At 53.2% G+C, this 23,620-nt stretch overlaps 8 protein-coding genes across 8 annotated transcripts; 5 read left to right on the top strand and 3 right to left on the bottom strand.

Moving 5' to 3' along the window:
* Positions 1-519: 519 nt before the first annotated feature.
* On the top strand, positions 520-3,013 carry CKM354_000190100 (uncharacterized protein; the record flags this gene model as incomplete). The annotated part of the gene is made up of 4 exons (XM_044797036.1): positions 520-835; positions 883-1,212; positions 1,264-2,080; positions 2,128-3,013. 4 exons carry the CDS (start codon positions 520-522, stop codon positions 3,011-3,013), a joined length of 2,349 nt encoding a protein of 782 aa, XP_044652971.1.
* Positions 3,014-3,787: 774 nt separating this feature from the next.
* Positions 3,788-4,138, top strand: CKM354_000190000 (uncharacterized protein; the record flags this gene model as incomplete). The annotated part of the gene is made up of 1 exon (XM_044797035.1): positions 3,788-4,138. The coding sequence occupies one exon, from the start codon at positions 3,788-3,790 to the stop codon at positions 4,136-4,138; it is 351 nt and encodes a 116-aa protein (XP_044652970.1).
* Positions 4,139-4,823: 685 nt separating this feature from the next.
* Positions 4,824-5,182, bottom strand: CKM354_000189900 (DNA-directed RNA polymerase core subunit RPB10; the record flags this gene model as incomplete). Its single annotated transcript, XM_044797034.1, has 3 exons — positions 4,824-4,866; positions 4,924-5,087; positions 5,147-5,182. 3 exons carry the CDS (start codon positions 5,180-5,182, stop codon positions 4,824-4,826), a joined length of 243 nt encoding a protein of 80 aa, XP_044652969.1.
* Positions 5,183-5,405: 223 nt separating this feature from the next.
* On the top strand, positions 5,406-8,717 carry CKM354_000189800 (uncharacterized protein; the record flags this gene model as incomplete). The annotated part of the gene is made up of 1 exon (XM_044797033.1): positions 5,406-8,717. One exon carries the CDS (start codon positions 5,406-5,408, stop codon positions 8,715-8,717), a length of 3,312 nt encoding a protein of 1,103 aa, XP_044652968.1.
* A 243-nt stretch (positions 8,718-8,960) lies between these two features.
* CKM354_000189700 (uncharacterized protein) lies at positions 8,961-10,589 on the bottom strand (the record flags this gene model as incomplete). Its single annotated transcript, XM_044797032.1, has 3 exons — positions 8,961-10,037; positions 10,094-10,416; positions 10,469-10,589. 3 exons carry the CDS (start codon positions 10,587-10,589, stop codon positions 8,961-8,963), a joined length of 1,521 nt encoding a protein of 506 aa, XP_044652967.1.
* Positions 10,590-11,678: 1,089 nt separating this feature from the next.
* On the bottom strand, positions 11,679-12,284 carry CKM354_000189600 (uncharacterized protein; the record flags this gene model as incomplete). The annotated part of the gene is made up of 1 exon (XM_044797031.1): positions 11,679-12,284. The coding sequence occupies one exon, from the start codon at positions 12,282-12,284 to the stop codon at positions 11,679-11,681; it is 606 nt and encodes a 201-aa protein (XP_044652966.1).
* A 732-nt stretch (positions 12,285-13,016) lies between these two features.
* Positions 13,017-17,799, top strand: CKM354_000189500 (uncharacterized protein; the record flags this gene model as incomplete). The annotated part of the gene is made up of 2 exons (XM_044797030.1): positions 13,017-15,626; positions 15,844-17,799. The coding sequence occupies 2 exons, from the start codon at positions 13,017-13,019 to the stop codon at positions 17,797-17,799; spliced, it is 4,566 nt and encodes a 1,521-aa protein (XP_044652965.1).
* Positions 17,800-19,803: 2,004 nt separating this feature from the next.
* CKM354_000189400 (uncharacterized protein) lies at positions 19,804-21,189 on the top strand (the record flags this gene model as incomplete). The annotated part of the gene is made up of 1 exon (XM_044797029.1): positions 19,804-21,189. One exon carries the CDS (start codon positions 19,804-19,806, stop codon positions 21,187-21,189), a length of 1,386 nt encoding a protein of 461 aa, XP_044652964.1.
* Between the last annotated feature and the right edge of the window lie 2,431 nt (positions 21,190-23,620).

The following is a 23,620-nucleotide window of genomic DNA, read 5'->3' as shown; positions in this document are numbered from 1 at the left end:
CCAAGACCCAGAGATTGTGCCTCAGGAAGATCTACACTACCGCAAATGGCAAAGATTGCGAGGCTCAAGCAGGAAGGATCCTGCATGCGCCTTCTCGGTTCGGCACCGAGCTGCTCTTGCAACTTCGCCCTGAGCAACCTCTTGGCGTTTCTCCGCAACATTCCATATCCACACCTCTAAACCATCCAATGTGACACAGTCATGGTCAGACATCTCTTTGGTCTCTTCACGAGGTATCCGAAAGACTGCTCAGACTTTCAGGCGGCTCAAAAGGTTCAGAACTCCAGCAATGTCCTCGAACTAAAGCAAGTTTAGATTGTCCTCGAACGCTATCGCTAAGCCTCGGGGGCGATGCGCTGCACAGCAGATCAGTGACAAACAAGGAAGGCAGGTGAAGCTGCTCTATACACGCACGCGTACCTTGTGTTGTTGACCGTGTTCACTTCGCCACTCTACTTGATCCAAAGACGAGCTAAAGATATATTCTATAAACGCTCACCAGTATTGCAATGTTGAGCTATGGAGTCCTCACCCCTGATGCCGCAAGGCGCTGAGCACGATTGCATTTCGCCAACTACTAGCCAGCAAGGTGTACCTGATAGCCAGAAAGAAGCACGTCTTTCGTCGAAACACATGGCAACTGAATCGATTCGAAGCACATCCGATGCCTTGTCTATTCGAGAAGGCGATAGGAAAGATCGTACAGAGGACGCCCGCAAGCTCCAGCGGTTCCCACTTACATTATGGTTGACAGTCGCATACGCCATCCTGTCAATCTTCGCCTGGACGATCAACTGCACCCTCGTTCGCAAACCTCTCAACGCGTCTCATTATGGTAGGTCTGTCATCCTCAGCTATCGCGTAGCCACTGACAGTCCACAGGGTTGTACCTTAGAGATGGCGACGTGTACGGCTATCGCTACCCAACTCACTCTATCTACACGTTCAATGAGCGGATTTTACAGGTTGCACGAGTCGTTCAGGCGATCGTTGCTGTTTCCACTGTACCTCTAACGTCTGCGGTCTGCTCTACTGCCGCTGTAACATTCATGCAACGAGAGCATCGGAATCATAGATTATCGTTGCGCAAGACGATCGTTCTCGCTGACAAAGGATGGGCCGATTTTGAGATTTATCTGCACCTCTTACGCGGCAGACTAAGTTCCTATGGCTCGAGTCTGCTATACTTCGCGATTCTGCTCATCGCCTTGGGTAAGCTTGAACAGTATACGGTCTTTACTTCGTGCTAAGGTCTTGCGACAGGGGCCTCGCTCTCGCCACTACAGTCCATCTTTTTGACTTCAAAGACTGTGCAAACTCCAACCAGCCTTGCCTCTCTTGGGAAGATTACCGATCTCATCGATGTTTTTGATGAAGCATCATTTCACAGCCAACTTGCCCCCGCTGAGTTACGGTCCGCTCTGACGTCTACAACAAGCACGGATCCCCAAACCAGGCTGTGTACTGCTGATGGGGCATTGAATTGCACCGGCAGCGTCGGAAACAACAACACGGCATGTGCATTTGGCCAAGTCTCCCTTGCCAACATGTCGCAACTCCATGATCCCTTCATTGCTCAGTTGCCCGCAGGTTTCAGCACTGGTCTCGTGCGACAATTTATTCCTCGCATCAACTCTTCGATCTCAAGAGAACGGATCCCTGCGGCAGACTTTCCGGCTCAATGTGAGCATTCAGGCAGTTCATTCTTTGCCAACTATTCTTCTACATGGGGACCTGGCTACGTCAATGGCATCCTAGCCAACCACTCTTGGAGCCTAGTGGCCTGTATGCCCTCCGACCAGAGTAAATCATTGTGGAACAGGACACGAAACAAACAAACCATTTCCGAAAAGCTATACCTCAATCTTACTGCTTTCAGTCCAGATCGGTTCAGAAAGGCGTGGTCGGTGGATCAGTGGAGCGGCCACTTTAAAATAACCGTCAATACGACTACTGGATACTTTGAACTGCCAAATCTCATGAATGGCAGGCTACCAGGTCCCCTTCTAGACACTGGCCCCGAACTTCACTGTGGTCGTGACTGTGTCCTCCAAAGCGACTTGAAAGGCGAGGGAATCTAGTGAGTAAACTCTGCAAATGGCAAAAGTCGCAAGCTGACTGTTCGAGTGACAAAAACAATACTCTATTCCGAAGAGACGAAGTTCAAGGATCGAACGGGACCTTCGTGGTAGATGACAATTCATTCGTTTTGTTTGACGTGAAGAACAAAGGGCCTCTGCTCACGATCGCCATAGCTCTATTCGGTACAGGCTCCTGGATTGCAGACCGGGCACAACATCCCGAGTTCTATGTGAATCCGAACGTTGCGTCCCGAGCTCCTTCATGCACCGAGAGAGTCCCATTCGCAGGCCTTCTGGCCTCCATCAGAGATGACTTCTACTCCTCCTCTACCCCGTCTGACTATGACTACTTGGTCGGATGCGTGTCCAACAACAACATGTATTCCAGCTACTTACACGGGAGCATATGGGACTACGTGCAAATGTACATTGGTCCTCGAACCGGTAAAGACGATCGTGGTCCCACATACGAGGCAAAACTGGACAACGCATGGGAGGCGGCTGCTTTCTTGGCAAACGAGCGCTGGTTGAAGTCTGGACAACGTGCTACATTGACTGTCAACTACGACCCCGGAGCTCCACTCCAGATTCCACACATTTCGACAGCAGGCATGACTTTTATCTCTGTGCTCTTAAGCATATACCTGGTGTCTCTGCTTGCCATGGCGATGTACGGCAATTGGAATCCGCATTGGACCAGTCGCCTTGATGCGTTCACCATGATGCAGCTAGGTGCTGCTATCTCGGAGCATCTACCACTACAGCTGGCGAATAACACTCACATAATACGGATACTCGATGAGGTTCCTGGCTGGGTTGGTGATAGCTCAGAGCAACCAGAGGATGACACGGCCGTGGGCGAAATTGGACTTGGTGCGAGTGGCGCTCTGCGGGCGGGAACACGATACAAATGCTACGCCATTAATGACTAACGGGGCAGCAGATCAGACGTACACATGACTTGATGGTCACAAAGTAGGATAAGCAATAATACGTCTCTATTCACATCCGGCTTGCCGATGGCAAGAATGTATCCCCCGGACCGAGAACCCCACAAGTATCACGTCCGACCGACCCGTACATGAACCTCATGTAGCCGTGCCTTTCCGATGCTGTGTGCTGCCAGTTCATTGACGGAAGCGGCCAAAGGCGGAAGCTGCGTAGAGACATAGTGGTAAGGTTCAAGAAAGATTGCCAAATCCACTGGGTACCTTGGCACGTAGGAGAGCGCACTAAACTATAGACAGGCACTGCAAGTGGCTCACCTATAACGATGTAGGATCTCATTACTTGCGCCTTGGAAGATGATCACTTCGAGCCACGGTGCCCTGGAAGCGGGCTACGTCAGCTTGTAATGCGAACCATCCCTGGGTGAGATACAGACGGGAATCCTGATCGTACATAAGTTCCATCAGGTTCTCGATTTTCCTATTTCCTTTCGCTTCACTCTCAGGAGCATCTTCAAGTTACAAAAACTCTCACTGACCAAGACGAATATTTCTCCGAAGTCGTATAGCCTTCTCAGCTCACCAGGTGTGTTATATCAAGAACGCTTCCATGAGCAACCATCTGAGACACAGCTGACGTTAGTGAAAGGGACCTCCGCAGGTAGCCCTTTCCTCCAACCAGGCAAGGACTTCGCTGCTACTCAGTCTCCCCAAGAAGCATACCAGCAAAGTAAAAACTGTTCGAGACACGGCGTGAAGATGGTTATCCTCCACTCTCTTCTGATTACGCCACTGGCCCTGGCATCGATGGTCCGGGGCTATCCTGCAGTGCCACCACAGCCAACCGGAGATTTCAAGGTGAAGAACTCCACTTCCAGCTTCCCCACGCACAGTCTCTCTGCCGTTCCGGACAACGCCACGGCCATGCATAAGAACATGACCACGGCGGATTTCATCGCGGAGAAGAAGAAGGAGTGGGAGAAGGCGCGAAGTGACGCAGAGTTGGTACTCGAGGTGATCGTTGGGAGTAACAGCAAGGAGCTGGACGAGCTGTGGTCCCATCTGGGAAAGAACGAGGAGGATAGGAAAAAGGAGCGGGATGAGCTCTGAAGGAGCTGACGGAACACGAGCAGCAGTTTAAGAAGTATCAGGATGACCTGGAAGTCATGACGCCGGAGTGGACGCGGGAGAGGTAGTCGGAGGATGACGAATTCCAGAGATTCAAGGCGGCATTGAAGAAGGATGGTGATGATGCGACCGAGAACCTGGAGAAGATCAACGAAAAGTTTGAGCGGGAGATCAAGAAGCTGGAGGAGCAGGCATAGACGGGAATCTGAAGGATTCAAGGTCTCTCGTAGCCATGCGGCAACGAGCTTCACCTCGCAAGGAGTTGGCGTTTAGTTTTCGTGTGGCTTTTATTGTTGGGTAATCGCTCAATGTCTTGAACGACAAAGTTTGGAGATCCTTCTAAGCTGTCATCAGAATCTTCGAGAGGTTCGACGACTGCCAGTCCACCGAGGCCTCGCAGGTGCTCGTTTCTGATCAATGAGCCACAAGCGCTGGCAGCGAGTTATCGGGCAACTTTGCCCTTTAAGTGGCCGTGCGCCGCGTACGCCCAGGTGTCCGTCTTCTCACCGGGACTGTTCGTTGCGACGGCACAACGCTGTTTTGTAGCACCCTTCTGCGCGAGCATGTGGCTCGCTCCGTTTTGGTATTCTCCTTATCAACGCCATAACACCTTCGCTGGAATACTATAACACATTTTCCTCCTTTCGCTAGTCGCATATCGGGCCTTCTATCGTCGATCCTTGACAATATCGCGCTCCGCCGGGTTGTATCTGCGCGGTACGCGATCAGTTATTGTTCTATGCCACTCGTTCTTTGTCTGTACATACCGCAACAGCTTCTCGATCAGATCGACGTGTGTGAGCATCATACGTCTGCAGCAGTATCTGTTGAGGCCGAGTTGGTCCATCGCGTCGCCGTCAGACACCGTGTCGCCGTTCTCTTGTACTGTGCCGATGAGCTCGACGTAGCGCTCGTAGAGGTCTGCAATGACCTGGGAACAATAACATGTTAGCGCTGCACGATCGAGGTTGAGGACTGAACGAGTCGCACCTTGCCGCAGGAGAAGCAACGGATTGGGATAATCATGTCGACGGTGGTGGGAGTGGTGCAAAGGGCGGCGTGGTGGCTGTCGCGAAGATTGAAGTCGTGTCGCGAGAAGTTCAAAGCCGATAAGACCGGTGGAGTGCACGGACCCTCGAACTTTTTCGAGGTTCAGAAAGCTAGTTCGAGCACACGAGCAAATGCATCGACTTGCCTCTGTCTTTTGTCATTCACTTCTCTGTCCACGTGCTCCCGTCGCGCCGGAACAATGGCCAGAGATACCGAGAGGAAGAGGAAGCTGGAGCAGCAGCAGGCGGACAATGCGACGGCGAAGCGGGTCAAGTCGTCCGCGAAGACCGACGTGAAGGCAAATGGCACCTCGAACGGCAGTCCTCAAGTGGTCGTCCCAAGGCAGAACGGTCTTCCGGCTCCAGCTCAGCACGTAGACTCTCCAAAATCAGGCAAAAAAGAGAAGATCGGTGTTGCGAATGGAAGCAACGTTGGACAGCCTACCATCAAAACCGAAATACAAGCAACACCGACGTCGAAAAAGGCCAAGAAGAGAAGAAGTTCTCAGAACGGAACTGCGGCCGCTGCATCGCCATCTACAGCACCACCTACAACTGGAGATGAGCACGTAGATGTGTCAATGGGAGACATCGAGGCAGCTTCGGTGAAACCTCAAAAGAGCAAGAAGCAGAAACAGCAAACCAAGGACATAGTTGTGCAGGATGTAGAGGCAGGCGCGGAACAGCGGAGCGAGAATGGCACTGTGCCATCGATCAAGGACAAGCGACAGCGCGCCATCGAGAAAAAGGCGAGACGAAACGCCGATCGCGAGATCAAGGCAGGCTTCAGAGAGGATGAGGAGCTCACAGCACCGAACGAACATGGTTGGTGGTTGTCTCAACCGAGCGCCGGACGGTACCTGGCTCATGATCCAATCTTTGTTGTGGACGAGAACGGCGACGAATGTTTGATCGCGGCCACGATCCGCGAAGTCCAACTATTGCACCTGGATAGCTCACTCATTTCGAGGACACATGCAGTGCCCGATGGCAGGTCTATCCTTGCATATACTCTGAGCGCCGACTATCCGGATCACGTAGAGATCGCATACGACAATGGGACCAAAGTGCAGTGGAATTGGACGACAGGGTCGATCATCAAAGGAAGCTTTCCAGGCAATGAGACCACCGTGGCTGCAACTACTGCAGCTCGTAGAGATGGACGCCTAGGGGTATACTGCATCGCCCAGACTCAGGGCACATACACTGTTGTTGGAGAACGAAAGTCGTTGTATTCAACATATCGACGTCTGACGAGCATACACGTCCTTGAAGGTGGCGCCTACATCATCTGTCTGGGTATGACTGCAGTGTTGCTGGGCAAGAGAAAAGACAACTCTCAAACTTCCGAATACATCTGGATTGAGATGCCGACAACTGTACCATTTCAGTGTCTTGACGCGAGACTTGTGACACCAGCTACAGGCAAGGCTAACTCGCCTGCCAAAGATCAGAAGAAGCCTATCCCTGATCTCGCACTTGCAGTGGGCAATGCGGATGGCCAAATACACTTCTACTCCAGCCTCTTATCTTTGTTTGCAAAGCCCTCGCAGGCGGCCCTCCCCACGCCTCGAATCCTGCACTGGCATCGCGAGGCTGTTTCAACAGTGAAATTCTCGAGAGACGGAAACTATCTGATCTCAGGTGGCAGAGAATCCGTGCTTGTTATCTGGCAGCTTGAGACAGGACACAAGCAATTCTTGCCTCATCTCACAGCAGAGATTGAGCGGGTTGTCGTCTCGCCAAGTGGTACACAATACGCTTTGCAGATGGGCGATAACTCCATCATGGTCTTGAGCACCACTGAGTTGAAGCCCGTCGCCAACTTTGCTGGTCTTCAACTACCGGTACTGACAGAACAACTTGAACGAGAAGACATGGCGCTGCCAGCTGCGACGGTCGTCATGCACCCTAGCGACCCGAAGCAACTTCTCTTGACCGTGCCAGCAACGCAGCCGAAGCATACCCGAGACGTCACAACACGACCTTTCCTGCAAAGTTTTGACATTCAGAATTCCCGACACATTAACCGACAAGCACTTTCTCGCAACAACGTGACCGACTTTAATCGTGGGCCTGAAAATACTCCTATCATCCCACCAGATGTCAATCTGCTCGCTGTAAGTGCAGATGGAGAATGGCTGGCAACAGTTGACGAGTGGTTTCCGCCAGCCACGGACCTGGAGCATGCAGTCGCACGCACGGCTGGCCTGGACGCCATCGATCTTGAGAACATCCAGGAGGAGCAGCTGAAACGACGAGAAGTCTACCTCAAATTCTGGAAGTGGGACGAGGACCAATCCATGTGGACGCTGAGCACCAGAGCCGATGCTCCGCACGCGCGATCCTCTGATGCCGACCTTGGCTCTGGTGCAGGCCGTGTCTTGCAGCTCAAGTCCGACCCGGCCTCGAACGGTTTCGCAACGATTGGAGAGGACGGCGAGGTGATGATCTGGAAGCCAAAGACCAAGTTTCGCCACGGCGTTCCTCTGAAAGAGCCCAACGGCAATGATCTAGTCGAATGGACATGTCGAAGAACGATCAAGCTTCCAATTGCTGCTGACAGTGAAGAACGTGCCGATTCGCCAATGGACGGTGATCACGATAAGTCGTTGGCTGCAATTGACGCCAGCCTCGCATTCTCCCCCGATGGCTCGATACTTGCATGCTCTACGACCACCTCAAGTGAGACTGTGCAGCCCCTGGTACATTTTGTCAATCCGGACACTGGCATTGTCACCTCTACAAATGCCGGCATCATCCCTGCCGATGAAGATGTTTTGGACTTAGGCTTCTTGGATCGGTACCTCATCGTACTCAGTCTAGGACACATTCGTGTATGGAACCTTGTCGACGACAATGTCCACTATACGATCACGCTACCTGGCACACTTGGCGAACAAGAGACTGCGAAGCTGGCTGTCAACGAGACCGATCAAACATTTGCGGTAGCCTCGATCAACATCACTTCTATGGATTTGGACGAGTCCAGTCCTCAGATCGCAGTTTACACACCCAAGAATCCAGACGCTTTGTTCGAAGCCGACCTCGAATCGACTCCCGTAGCAGTTTTGGCTGGTAAAGACACCAGAGGCTACACAGTCATTTTCGAGGACGGCACGATTCGCTCCCTTACTAGCACTCAACAAGCTACTCGCAACCGAAGGTCTTCTTCCGCTGCGCCTGAAGCTCTCGAAACGGTGGAGGAAGTGAGACCAACCGAGGATGCAGAGACCGCATCATCTTCTGCGCTTGCACTTCTTAGTACAAATGCTGCGGAACAAGATCAAGAAATGTCCGACAGTCTAGCTCCGCTCCTGTTGACCGAAGCTGGCGAGGATGATCGTCCAGTCGTCAGACCTGAACAGTTGTCTAGTATATTTGATGTGGGAGGTGGGAAAGGTGGTGTTGTAGCTATGCCACCTGTGAGAGACATGTTCAGAGATGTTGTAGGTTTGTTTGCAAGGAAACCGAGAGGCAGGGTATTGGAGGATGTAGAGATGGCAATGTAAATTCAATCGAATGTAAAGACGGGTTCACAATATGTGGAGTGCACATTTCTGTACTGTTTGCAACCACTTCCATGCGGACGAAACAGGACTCGTCGATCTACATTCTTCAACCCGACTCCTCCTGACGTTGTCTGACGCAGTGGTTTAGCAGAAGTGAAAGGATAAAATATATGCTCATGAACATCGCTATATATATACCAGAAAATCCATAAAATGCACATCATTCTCTCCTCCATCAAAATTTTACAACTTCGCCCCTTGCTTCCACACCGGTCCCACCAACGCATCATACGCATTCAGACTCAGCGTATCGCCCGGCACACCCGTGACGTGCATCCCCAGCCCCCTCGTATCAATCATATCCGGGGTCAACTCATCCACAGACGTCGCACCAATCAACCTCATATTCATCTCCATCTCATCCTTCAACAACTGCATCGCACGATCCACACCAGGTAAGCCATAAGCCGACATAGCGAACAAGAACGGCCTTCCGATTCCCACGCCTGTAGCTCCCAAGCAAAGCGCTTTAATGATATCTGTCGCGCGACGAATTCCGCCATCGATGAAAATTTCGATTTTGTTTTCTAGACCTAGACGGCGGAGTTCGGGCATCACTTCGGCTAGGACTTCAATTCCTGAACGGGCGAAATCTAGTTGACGACCGCCGTGGTTGGAGAGAACGACACCTTGAACTCCCACGCTGATGGCGCGAATGACGTCTTCGACTCGTTGGACGCCCTTCAAGATGATGGGCATTTTGGTCACGGAGAGGAACCAGGGGATATCTTCCCAGCAAAGGGCCGGATCGATGAATGAGGAGATGGCTCGTGCGGCGCCTTGTGAGCGGTCGACGTTATCGCCGGAGGTGTTTTGTACGTTGGAGCCAGTATCGGAGAATTTAGATCGCATGTCCTTTTCTCTGCGGCCGAGTTGTGGGGCGTCGACTGTGATGAAGAGGCCTTTGCAGCCACGCTTCTCGGCGTGTTGAATGATGCGTTTGGTGATTTCGCGGTCTTTGTTGACGTAGAGTTGGAGCCATTGGACCTGGTCGTCTTGCCGGGCGTCGACGATCTCGTCGAAAGAGCAGGAGGCTAGAGTGGGGATCATTTGGATGACGTTGTGCTTGTGGGCGCCTCGTGTGAGGACGACTTCGCCTTCAGGGTTGCCCAGTTTGCCTAGGGCGGTGGCGGTCACGTAGAAGGGAATGGAAACTTTGGTGCCGAGCATGGTGGTGGAGAGATCGATTTTCTCGACGTTGCGGAGGATTCGAGGTCGGAACCAGATCTTGTGGAAGGCTGAGTGATTTTCTCGCATAGTCTGGGAGACATCCTATTAGCTTTGTCGCACACGTAGACCAACTGGATTGTACTCACAATCTCATCATCTGCACCGCTAGAGTAATATGCCCATGCTGTCTTCTTCATTACTCTCCTCGCCACCGCTTCGAAGTCCATCAAGTTGTAACATTGCTCCAGGATTGGCATGTGCTTGATGCGTTCTTGTCGCTCAATCTCTTCTGGGTCTTCCTCTTTCTCTTCTTGTTCTACTGTTGACATATCCACCTCTCCCAAATGCTTGCTCTTGTCGAGAAACTTGTCGAGGGTGTCGGGAGGGTGGATAGGCTCGTACTCTTCGGTGGCGTCTTTGCCGGCATACTTGAGAATAATCTTTGGCCCACCAGGATGCTCAGGCAGGACTGGCGAAGAGTTAGTGTAAGTCGAAACTATTAACCCTCTCATAGTACGCACACTCTGTGACATCGTATGCCTTGCCATGTACAATGACCCAACATGACTCTCGGCTGTTGTGCTTTGCGATCTCTGCGCCTGAGAGCTGCTTGCTCTGTGTGTTGTTGCTATCGCGATTCATCTTGTCTATGCTCTGATCCAGTTATGCAAAGTGAAATGTACAGGAACGGTGCTCAGAGGATGGGAAGAAAGCAGAACAGTAGAAGAAAGCACAGCTCGATACAATTAACCCGATCCTGGACTGGCGATCACTGGACTCTTGAGCGGCTCTCGTCAATGGCGTAGATGCACAGTCCAGCCTCATGTCTTGTTGCCGACGGCGGCAGGTCTGCCTTTCCACTGCACCGAGAGTGTGGAGAAGTGAGGCAGGTTCAGCGAATAGCAGAGCACGGATTACTGTCCTCGTCTCGGTATCTCCGCAATACCCGCCGAGGATCGGTCTGCCAAGGGTCAACCACATGGCCTTGCCGCACGCTGAACGCGCAGAGGGCTCCGCGATACCCGTTTCGTCGTTGCGGCAGTGGGCAGCGAGGGCTGTAGAACTGAAGCTGGGATACTATCCCAGTGACGGCTTGTGCGGGACGGCATTTGAGATTGAAGAATGCTTCCGAATATTTGCAACCAGTGGACGTCGTGGCTTGGCAGCGTGTGAACGCGAGACGATGCAATTGGAAACGACGAATCGTGCTGCTAGCTCACTGCTATGATGACTGCGAAAGAAGGGAAAGTGGACAGTAAAGCGCGGTACTCTTTTGTTGGCTTTCTTGCAAATGCTCGCACGTAGGTGTCGGACAATACTGCTGTGCAAGTCTGAGCTCGGTTGCAGACTCGTTGATTCCTGAGAGAACTTCCAGGACCATGGCATGATAAGATGGATGCCAGCGTCTCTAAGCTCACTTTCTGCTCCGCCAGGTCCTTCCTGTCGCATACACGGCATTCTTCACTCCTCTGTCCTGGACAGCTTTGTGTCGCTGGCTGCCAATCTTGGATATGCCTCGTTCCGGGATTCTGAGAATCTCCCGTGCCGAGTGCAGGTACTGGCACTCAGACAATCGCACTAGTTCAATATGAGCTGCTTGGAAGCACGTTTGCCGTGCAGAGCCATTTTGCGACGTCTACATCGTCCGATGTCCAGGAATGCAGTATCATTATGCTGCATCTCATAGAAAAGCACTCCTTCAAGTTGGCCGATGCCGATTCTTGCCATCCCTCAACCCGTTCTCTTTTTGCCAGATACTTTGGTGAAGCCGTCATCGTCAACTTCGGGAATGGGCTTCTCCTTTGGCACCTTTGGCGCGCTGACCAGAGCCGGTGCTTCTTCCATATCTTCGTCATCATCAAATCCTTCAAACTCCTCTTCGTCTGCATCCTGGTTCACCTCTTGTACGACGACCTTGTCTGTCTTCATGTTCCCCCGATTCTTCCACCTCTGTTCCACCTCCAAAGCAGCCTGCAAACTCCTTGTCTCCATCATGCGACTCCGCACCTTGAGAATGTCCCCGGCAACTACGACTTCACTTTCGTCTTCGACATTGCACTCAAACTCATCGCCCATGATTTGAAGCAAGAAGAGCTCCAGGTCTTCTTGGTCGGTCTCGGGGCGAGTAGTCAGGAGGTCAGACACAGCTCCTGCGAACCAGTCGCGTTTATCTGCCGAGTCGGGTCCGCCCCAAGCATTCTGCACGGCGATGTGGAGGGGTTGCCAGAGGGAGAGAAGGTACCAGATCGAGTTATCGAAAGCCGTCTGGAGCTGCTCAACGGTGACAGAGTCTGATGCGACCGCTTGCGGTCCAGACGAAGCAGGTAGCGAGGTCATGTTCGCGGAGTGTGTCGTGCGTGAAGTAGACTTGCTCGTCGACGGTGGCACATTTTTTGGTCGGAGATCTCGCAACCAGACGCCGATATCTCTTGGCATGGGCAGGCCCTGCTCGGAAGGGCGGGAGCAACAGCAAGGATGAGAGAAGAAGCTGGGGAAGGCGGAATCGTCAGCCGGGTTTGCATTGTTCGCCGGCCTCGATGACGATGTTGGTGAAACGCAGCACAATGTTTTGCGACGTCTCTGTATCGCAGTCGGGCGTGGGCGCGCGCAGCTGGAACATTTGTTCTCGAAGCACCAAATGACGCAGGGGCACCGTCGACGCGAAACCCTCTCTCCTTTTGCCGCGACACCACCGCGCCGGCCAGAGCTCTGATGAGCGTTGACCCGTCGCTCACTCGCACCACCCCTCCGCTGGCATGTCCGCGACTAATCTGTTCCTGTTCCTCGCCCGGTAATTCTCACCTCTACACACCGTCCTTACCTGGTACCTGCACTGTTTCCGGACCTCTCCAGCTCGTCTGGCCGAATGCACTGTTAGGGCCATCGCGAACGGCCTGGTTGGATCTCCGGATACGAGGCTGATCGTCATCAACGGAACAAAACAACATGTACTGAGACCCGCTATCAGTTCCCTTACCTCCCTGCTAGCTGTTGCGACTGAGGTGACCAAGAGAGACGGGTGGTGGATGCAGAAGCAGGTTCACATCAACGCGGAGGAGCTCATCCAACATGCCTTTTAGCACCTTCGGTGTCGCGACAGCAGTGACTCCATCCGTCATTGAGACCTACTTCTCCCACTACTTGAACCGAAAGCCGCTCAAGCAGAAACCCACTGCCCACATCTCCTACCACGAAGGCCTAAAACTAATACGCCAATTCCTCGACTACAGCTCCAAGCACACCGTCGAAGAGCTCCAAGCTTTTACCGCGCAATGGGTCCCGGTACCGACATGGGTTCGGACACAGGACGTGGAGGTTCCGCCACAGTTCCTCAAGCGATCTGCCAACCTACTGCGTAAACAATTGGGCAGCGATGGCATGGAACAGGTGGGAGGTGAAAAGTGGTGGCAATGGAGGAAGCCGGACACCCCGCTGCACGCAGAGTGGATTGAAATGAAGAAGGACCACCAAGAGCGGAAACGAGAAGGGAAGCAGTGCGACCGAGTGATCCTGTACATTCATGGCGGTGCATACTACTTTGGCTCGGTCGATGAGCACCGCTACCAAATGCAACGGCATGCTCGAAAGCTGAAGGCGCGTGTGCTTGCTCCTCGGTACAGGCTGGCACCGCAATTCCCATTTCCTTGTGGACTTCACGACTGCATTGCAACATACTTCTATCTGCTCGAGCACTTTGACCCTAGTCAGGTGTTGTTTGCGGGCGATAGCGCAGGAGGTGGTATGGTTCTAAGCATGCTGGTCACACTTCGAGATCAGGGTTGCCCATTACCAGCAGGCACGATCCTCTTGTCGCCTTGGGTAGATCTGACCCATTCTTTTCCGTCAGTCGCTGGCGAGGGACTGGGCGATTATATTCCTCCTCACGGGTTCCACCACAAGCCGTCCATGGCATGGCCACCGCCTCCAACCACAGATGATGCGCCTAAGAAGAAACGACCTGAGCGAACATTCACACAACCCGTGGAGCAGCCATTCGACGTCGTCGAGCTACCAGCTTCCTATGGTACAGGAATGGCTTCCAAACAGAGCCGTGATAATCTTCGAGGAGACGCACAGTCACAAGACGGCTTGGAGGGAGGCAAGGAAACCAAAGAGTACAATCAAATTCCAGGAATGGGCCCGCGATTGGAAATTGCAATTGGTGACAAGCTGGTCGTCATTCGCGAACAGTTTCAGATGTATGCGAAGAACGACCTCCTAGCACACCCGCTAGTTTCACCAGTGCAGCAGCCATCGTTGGGTGGTCTGCCGCCCATGTTGATTCAAGTCGGCGGAGCAGAGTTGTTACGCGATGAGCAGATCTATCTGGCGCACAAAGCTGCCAATCCGAGACAATATCCTCCTGGCGAAGCCGTCATGGAGCAATACGATCCAGAGCGCACGATCCTGAACCAGTACCCGGGTACCGATGTTCAATTGCAAGTGTGGGAAGATCTGTGTCACGTACCGCACACACTGTCGTTCACACGACCAGCCAAGTACATGTATCGATCCGTCGCTCAATTCGGCGCCTGGGCGCTTGCACGAGCACAACACAAATCGATCGAGATTCTGGACGATGATGCAATTTCCATAATTAGTGATAAAGAGGATCCCAATGAGTATGGAAAGGGTAGCCATGAGTCCTTCGGGAGTATTGGAGAGGAAGGTGTCACGTCCACGCAGTTCAAATTGACCTCGATAGGTGCAATTGGCAAAGCAGGAGACGACCTTCCGGCCTTCAAAGACCACATGATTCGACAGCGGGTCAACAGGCACGGCATCATCTTCCCGCTGCCCCGCGTAGCCGACATAGCTTGCCTGAATCTCGATCGCAACACGATTGGAGCTATCAAGACCGGGCCAGTGCATAAATGGTCGATGAAGCGCGGGGAGAACGATGTGAAGTTTGCGAATGATTACAAAAAGCTCCAGAAGAAGAAGCTTAAAGAGGCCAAGGACTACGATCAGCCGGAACCCGGCGAAAATCCTCCTGCCGCGGCTTTGATCAATCGCAAGATCAAGGGCAATGTGGCTGGCGAAAAGAAGAAAGGGAAGTCATGGGGTCTTGCCATGTGGTCTGGCTGGGGATCGTCGCACGATGAGAGTACAATCCAGAGGGAAGAGCGGCTACAGGACGCCAAAGAAGCAGACGCCGAGAGGCCTTCGAGTGTGGCTGCCAGCACAAGGACTGCCACTGGCGTCCCTCCGGGGAGCAGTAGCGCACGTGCGACTGCATTGACTGGGACAGACGTATCCCGGAGTGCATCATCTGCTAGGAACAATCTTGCCGTACCCTCAAACGACGCGGATGACGCGAAACGGCGCCGACGCTCCAGTGCCAGTGTGCTGGCTTCTGCCTGGGGACCCAAGCGCAATGGCTCTCGTACACGGAGTCCTTATCGCAGTGTCAAGGACGAGGGCCAGGCGAACAACGAGCGGGATGCAGGCTCGCCAGTTCCTCCTGGGTCGCCGAATACAATGCCGGACAGTCCTTCCAGGCTGCGGGATCTCAGTCGCCGTTCGAGCGTAAATTCAACAAAGGTCAACTATGCAAGGCCGATCAGCTCCGCAGCGATGCTGTCAAGCAATCTGAACCCAAACACGAAGAACGGGAAAGTGGATATCGATGAGGCAGGCGGATTGACGAAAGCTGGTCCGGCCAATGATGATGCGCAGGTAAGTGTCGTGTGTTGTTTCTTGTTGTTATCGCGTGCATAAATCGATCGCCTTGTTCCCCTAGGCAAGTTGATTGTGCGAAGGGTGCGGTGTGACGTCCGAGCGCATCGCACATGTTGGACTTAGAGTTTCATCCTTCGCGAGTCGCCGTCGTTGGGTTGAATCGCCGACCCAAGTTTCGAGTGCAGGGGCTGACGAATATCGTTCTGTGCCACAGGTTGAGCCGCCGTCGCCGTCTGTGCCTCCTGCATCGCAAGCGCGCAGCGCGCCCTCGATGTCTGACGCCGGCAAAGCTAAGGACGCAGTACGAGTGCCAGGGTCGGTCAACACCTTTCTGACCGCCGCCAATCCGCGTCCCCACAATGGCGTTGTGGCGTATCCCTTCAAATTGGGCAAGCGGAATGGCGATGTCAGGAGCCCGTCGCCGAACCCCTCGACCATGACACTGGACAGCAACGCCGACGACAGGGACTTCGAGATGCCAACCGGGTTTGGGGTCGTCACGCCTGTGGAGCTGCCAACCGAAGCGTATGCAGGCCGTGCAGCTTCCCCGGGCGTGGTGGAGATGCCGGCGTTAGTGCACTCGCCTGAAACCGACATCGTGCCGGCGGAACTGGCTGTGCCACAACCCACTCTGGATGCGACAGATACAATATCAACACGACCGCGTCCCGTCTCTGCCCTTCCTGAGGGCACTCGTTTGTCCAACATCGCCGCGCCTGAAGAAGATCCCGTCAGCCCCCTCGAAACTCTTCCCACGCCCGGCAGCGCTACTTCCAACTCGTCATTCAAGCAAACCGAATATCGATCTCGAGACTCACGACTGGGTCAATTGGGAGCCGACGGTATGCCTACACATGCTTGGCCAGAGAGCGAGCCCGTCGCGGACAATGTAGTTCGTCCCACGCCTCCGCCATTCAAGATCCGCAACCCGGTGTACGATGCGCGCGCCCCGAATCCGTCGCCTGCAGCGCCCGCTCCGCCTGCTCAATCGTCCGGTGTGCCATTCAAGATGCGCCATACCATCTACGACTCCAAAGTGGCACCGCCAGGAAGCAAGCCGCCTGGACAACCCCAAAGTGAGCAATTTCCAGACGTGTCAGAATTACCTGCCTCAAATGGCTGGCATGTGGAGGAGAAGCAGCCGATGCCGTCTACAGATAGTACTGCAGATGCGGGTCAAGTGCCGCGCGGTCCCTCGCCAACATCATCGGCATCGACAGGCCAGCACACAGCGAAATCATCCACGGACTCAACAGAACTGAGTTCACCAGCTTACAAAAATTCGAAACAGGCCAGTACCAGTACCACCATCGATCAGCCAGCGGCCAGTCTGAACAGTCTCAACACGACCAATGGGCAATCCAACCTCGCATCGCCTCTGGCGGTGCCACCTACACGCCCAACTACGAATCGAGATTCTTCAACCGATGCGCCTCCCCCTCCCCCTCGCAAGGACACGCCACCTCAGACTTCTGTTCCGTCAACAGTTCAGCCGCCGCATCTCCCGTCGACGAGCAACGGAGACAACACTCAGCAAGCGAGCGACAGCCAGCTCAACAGTAATGGTTATGCTCCATCAGTGACAAAATCGGGATTGCCGATCAAGAAATATTCGACCGACAACTTGAAGCTAGCCACACAGCTGCAGTTCCCGCAAAGAATAGACAGCATACCTCGGAGTACAGACGGTATTGAGAGCAAGTCGAGGTCTTCTCCGACTGCTGCGATGTCTAACTTGTCACTGTCAGGCTCCGCTCGTGACCGATCACAGACCGATCGCTCGAATCCAACGTCTACGAAAAAGAGCTTGACACTGGGAACGACAGCTGCGCAAGTAGCGGGTCAAGCGCCCGCCGAGCTCGGTGAATCCTCTCCTGTTAGTCCTGTGGATCGAAGCACTAATACCGCCGCGCCTCCTCCAACAATCCCGCGAAGCAAATTCTCCATGGGCACTCGACGAACCAAGATTAACGATGCCCCCATCAGAGAAACTCACAGTTTAGCTTCCTCTCCTCCAATGATTGGCAACCTCACATTCGAACACGAACCTCTGAGTCCATTAGAAAGTGGAAGAATGGAATTAAGCAGTAGTGCTCGAGGGCTGGAGACGTCTTTGACTGCAGATGAGGAACTGAAAATCAAAGATTCGGTGATGGAAAACAAAATTTGAGAGAGGGTAATGCATGCGTGAAATGGGGCGGAAAACAAGGATATTACCGCGGAATTTTGCATTTTCCATCGGCGTTGGCTCGTGAGGAAGCACAGCCGGATGAGCGTGAAGACTTTTGTCTCTTGTGTGTTTTTTGAATACCTCCAAAATCACAGTAAGACATGTGTTGTCTTGCAATCGTACAGAGCACAGAATGTATAATATTGGTTTTTACCAAATCCTGTGATTATGGCAATTCACACGAGTAGCTCATGACCTGATGATGATCAGGTCGAAACCGGGCTTTTCGGAGTTGTTTCCTCTTATGTCAACCACAACGAACATTAGTCGTTCTAGTTGATTCTTCGAGTCAGAGGTGCTCTTCTCTCCTATTTCGTAGTACGAAAGGACGTCCCTCTAGCCACGTGGATCTTCGTATAAGCTCGCAATAGCGAGACTTTTGCCTCTCGTGTCGACTTGACGTGGCTAATGTGCGCCGTTTCTCATTTGACGCCATGATCCGCGTAACTTCAACGGAAGCGTTCTGGCTGACTAGTTGTCTGACGATTCATGAAGGACTCATTATTGAACAAGCCACGTGGAATCAAGCTTTGGAAGAGGTTAATGCCGAGCGGCGGATTCGTGCTTGAGTGGTGAAGTCGTACGGATCTCGCAAGTCATGTTTTGTCGTGTTCGACTTTTACTGCTTCGAGTCTTCCCTAGGTACATTTAAGATGAGCAATGTAAATGGGGTTGTCGGAAATGCGGTGAGTAGACATGAGCCCTTGCTGTCGTGAGTGGTCGGTCAGTAGTAAAGGCATGTGCTATACATGTAGCAGAAACCGGAAGAGGTATGGGTGAGATTGTTGTGGCACAGTGGTTCATGCAAGTCATGTCCTAGCATCCCTTGATCAATGCCGGAGATTTTGGTTTCGGCTTTGATTGCTCAGGTCGCATAACGAATGAAGGTCAAAGTCAAGCCTCTTTGCGTAGACTTGCACCTAGTCGAATATCTTCTGGAGAATCTCATGCTGTCTGCAATTGGTTAGACTTTGACAATGCTTGCGTTCATAAGTTGGAGATCTTGGTCAGAAAGATGTCAAGCAGCTCGTCCGCTGGCTTGGCGGGACTGATAAGACTACATATCACAAGAATCTGAGCATCAGTCACGTGTTCGTACGAGATTCTCTCCCGAACTCTGGGCGGTTCGTCTCATGCTGTGCCTCACAAATCAAGCTCCCACTAATGATCAATCCAGCTTGGTCTAGGGGTATGATTTTCGCTTCGCATCAACTTCCTCCAGGAGGTCTGGCATTGTGAAAGGTGTGTTGTATCCGATGATACCGTGTCAGCGGCCGTCTAACAAGAATCCAGGTCGTGGGTTCAATTGTGAGTTCTCTCGAGCAGTCAACGTGCAGCCGAACATCGCCTAATGTTGGTATAGCCCACAGCGTCCATGATGAAATTCTTTTTGGCTGTCGAGAGTAATGTCGTGAGACGTGGTGAGTTTTTTGGATGGCCGGTCGTGTCCAAGACGCAGGCCTGAGTGATGCATTATATCTTGCGCGGATTGATTTTGCTTGTTCCGCAGACCTCAGTCGTGTCAAAGATATGGCGAGCATTTGTCTGTTGAATCACGTGCATCGGAGCCTCGGGAGGAAAAGAGTTCCATAGAAGTTTTGCCTTCGTAATACCACTTCAAGTCGACGGCAGACATCGCGAACTTGAATCTGATCTGGATGCCGAAAGATTTGTCCTGGTACCAGAAGTCTGAGTCACAGTAAGGATACTCGCGCCTAACTCTCTTTGCGTCATTCATAATTGCGTGAAATCGCACTCGTGGCATCGACATCTCAAGGCCCTTCTGACGGGACACAAGTTTCGCGCTTGTGTGGGGATTGGCAGATGAGACCAGGAGAAAGAATCGGAGCAAACTCGCCGGAAGACGCGCAGTTTTGATGAGGTGAGGTCGGGTTAAGGCAGATTTCAGCCAGCAAGAGCAACGGCGACTTGCATCCGCACAACATGGAAGTCGCAAATGCACCTACTCTTCTGCTGGTCGACCTGCCGCCAGCCGCGCTCGCCGGCATCGATCTTCTCTCGTTCACTGTGACGCCTCGCTTTCGCGGCGTCAAAGACCTGCCGACGGGCTACCACTTCGCCTTCTCCGGAACCAGCACAGCGTTCTCCGAGCGACACGGATTGTGGTTCCATGTGTCAAGCACTTCTTCAGCCGAAGGCGTGCCTCTCTTCATTGCGAAGTGGGACGTTGCGAACGAGACTCTCGGCGCTGCGACAGACGAGACCGATCGTCTTCGTTGGAGGGCCAATTTGGGATCGATCTGGAATGAAGGCCTGACACCATATCGACAGACGAGTACCCAGGCGAGCGTAAGCGCTGAAGAGGAAGTCAACGACTGGCCAACATTGACATCAGCCATCAACGCGTCACTTTTGGCGAGGATCACAGGCGGCGATTCTCATCACTGGTATCTTACGTCTGCAAGCTCAGCTCGGCGAGATATTGAGGACATCCCTGGGCTTGATGAACACGACAAAAAAGCGTTACAGGCAGACAAAGAGTTGAACTTCTTACCGGTTGATCTCAAGAAGACCTGGCGCGAAGGTGCGACTGGTCGCGAGAGAACTGAAGCAGCACAAGATCGGTCCTGGGCACTTGCACATCTGGTCGATACGTATTGCACTAATGGAGACGTAAACCAGATCCTCGGCGAACTACAATTCTGCTTTCTGATGATCCTCACAATCAACAATTTCAGCTGTTTGGAGCAATGGAAACGGCTCTTGTCTTTGATCTTCACATGCAAGGCCGCTGTCGCAGAGAGTCCGGACTTCTTCGTCAGCGCCATAGCAGCACTGCGGTTACAACTCCAGCATTGTAAAGATGCGGAAGGTGGTCTGATCGACCTTGCAGACGATGGTGGGTCCTTGCTCAAAGCTCTACTCGTCCGCTTTCGAAGTGGTCTGGAAGGCATGGCTGGGACCGGTGTGTCGGATGTCGTTGACGAACTCGATGATCTCGAGGATTTTCTGCGTCAGGAGCATGGCTGGACGTTGGGCGGCGACCATCTCCGATCCGGCGTGCTCGAGCTTGAAGATGGCGAGCAGCTACACATGGACAGTACCACTTACGACGAAGATGACGAGACTGGTGAATATGCACCACAAATTGTGGACCTGACGCCGGAGCAAGCAAAGCTCCTCAATATCACACCGGACGACGCTCGGAAGCTGGGCATAGATCTTAGCAAGGCATCTCTTGACGAACCTGCACAAGAAGTTGTCGACTCGAATGAGGAGTCAGACAGCGATCGTGATCGTCCACTAGCTGTCGATGCTAGTGACGAAGAGGAGATGCAAGATTTGGAAGACATGGACTCTCGATACTGAGGTCGTACTTATTCTCGCTCTTCATCCCGTCAAGAAGTCAGCTGTCTGGAAGTGCATCAATTATAACAAATCCCACTCATACCTCTGCTGTGCGACCCGAGTTGGCGAAATGACCAGACTGTGATGGAGCTGAGACACGGCGACTTGCTGCATGCCGCTGCCGACCATTCGCTTGTACAGAGCACATCTACCAGTCTAGCTGTAGACGGATACTGCGGAAGAAGGGAGGTACCTCCTCGCGTATCTGACCAGCATTCGAGAACCACATGGCGAGGTCTCCGAACCCTCCATCAGCTTTCCGCGTGCAGACCGCTCGAGAAAGTTTCACAGCTGTGCAGCTCCGGATTGAAGCGGAATGCCACGGGGCAAAGTCTTAGAGAACAAGGCCTCACAGGAGGGACACAGCTATTCGTGACCACCATGGATTCTCGTCCGTATGTATCGTGTAGAACAGCACGGCGCTGCGGGAGGTGCCCAATTGCACGTCTTGTCGCCAGCGTGGCTAGACTGCGCATTTACCTGTCAAACCCTGGTCAAACTCACCCCTGTCAAATCCATGTGGCTCATCGAACGGAGACGCGAGAACAGTGCCTGTGCGCCGTGTCCACCAAATGTGTCCGGACCCAGCGCTGTCGCATTCTCATGCGTGGACGACTGACCAGTGATATGCTTGAGAACGTCTTTCGCAGAAGTCATCAACTGGGTGCGTTGTCAAACTGGACGCCTTGCGAAAGAGAGGGCGTGTCGCGCGCCAACGGATCTCGGACATCCCGAGAACAATTGACCACGCGCTGCCGCTTGCCTGGTCAGTATACTCGCCTATGCGAGTGGTTCTTGATGTTCAGGTACGGCTGACGGACACATGGCAAGCGGCTGACAAAAACTCCTGCCACGAGCTTGGTACTCATGCCTGAGCCCGGATGTGAGCTTGATCGGCCGAAGGAATTGATCAGCAACATCTCACCGATGCCTGTCTCGCATCATTTGATCAGTGAGCAGGAAATTTCTTGACAACAGACAGAATTTTTGCTAGTGCAGACGAATGCTCTTATCAGCATGATAAATTCTTCTTCTACTGCTTTCCAAGCGCATGGCACTGACCCACAGCGAACAAAGAGCATCGGCGTTACGATGTTTTGTAAGCGGAGTTTAGAAATCCATGGTGTCATCGACCCTGGTCGCAGATCTGTCGCGTGCCAAAAGAATGGCAGCCGAACAGCCCTATGTCTGACCCTGACCTGTGGCTTGTTGGAACGGACGAGGAGCGAGATCGCTTCGTCCGTCCCGCTCCCTCGCACGCTCGACCCCGAATTCGTCGGTCGGTGTCCACGGAGAGCGCGGCAGCAATGCATACCACTTTCGCTGAGCGACAGGTATGAAAGCCTCTCCACATGATCGGATTTGGATTAGTTGGCATCCTGCGAATCTGTGCAAGCTTTGTGTCAATTTTGGGCGGCGTGCCTCAATGTAGGGCACCACGGTCGAGTGAAACGTCCTCATCAGGCAGAGACAATGGTTAGGGCAAGCCGGCTGGTCACTGTGATGGTTTATCATAAACAAACGCTCGGCGTTGGGTTCTGGGCAACTACCTGATCGGATCTGCCCATGAACGGCCAAGCAACGTAGGTTATGAGGCTCGTGCGAGCAGGAGCGTAGCAACAGGCAGCTCTACCACGGACGACAGCATGCGGATGAGAGCAGAAGCAATGCAATGTCTTGTATCCACGACTGCGACGGCACGGAGAGAATGCACCGCCGGCCCTCGCATCGCGTGGTTGGAGAGCGTCCGAGATTTGTGAAATTTTGATTGGAGGAGCCCAGCCAAGAGGATTCATGGTCAGTGGCTTTTACGGAATTTAGGTCGTTCCGCTTGCGCATTGCGGCCGAAGTGCATTATTGACACCTCGTTCTGGAGTTTACACGGCGTACCATGCTGTTGCTCCGGACGATCGACTCATCGCCCATGCATGAGCACACCGAAATGGAACACCGCAATGTCTCAGTCGCTGGAACTGGAAGTCGTGGTGTTGGCAGTTATGCTACAGTTGTGACCAAGCCTAGGGCCAACGTTGTGTGCATCAGGCCGGCAGGATGGCTGACCGGTGTGGATGTATCAGCCGTATGCAATGCTCGCACGCAATGCGACCTGGTGTGCAAGCCACAGCAATGCGATATCAGCATGTGAGACGAGAGGCTGTGAAACGGCGACGTATACCTATACGCCGGGTACGAGATTGCGACGAAGGCTCAAGTTGCTGCCTGAGCGAAGCGGGTTCGCTGCGGCAGCGGACACGCACGCACTGTACAGTAGCTCGGGCACAGTAGGCTCGCTATACTGGGGCCTGAAGAGGATGCCTGCGCGCCAAATGCCAATGACCTGGGGCAGCACTCGGCGAATGGCGCAGCCGGGGCCAAGCCAGAGGGGTGAATC

The sequence above is a fragment of the Cercospora kikuchii genome (assembly GCF_019650295.1).
Source record: "Cercospora kikuchii DNA, contig_00001, whole genome shotgun sequence".
Classification (NCBI taxonomy): Eukaryota; Fungi; Ascomycota; class Dothideomycetes; order Mycosphaerellales; family Mycosphaerellaceae; genus Cercospora; species Cercospora kikuchii.
The sequence above is the reverse complement of the archived record's forward strand: the minus strand, read 5'-3'. Positions and strand labels throughout refer to the sequence as shown.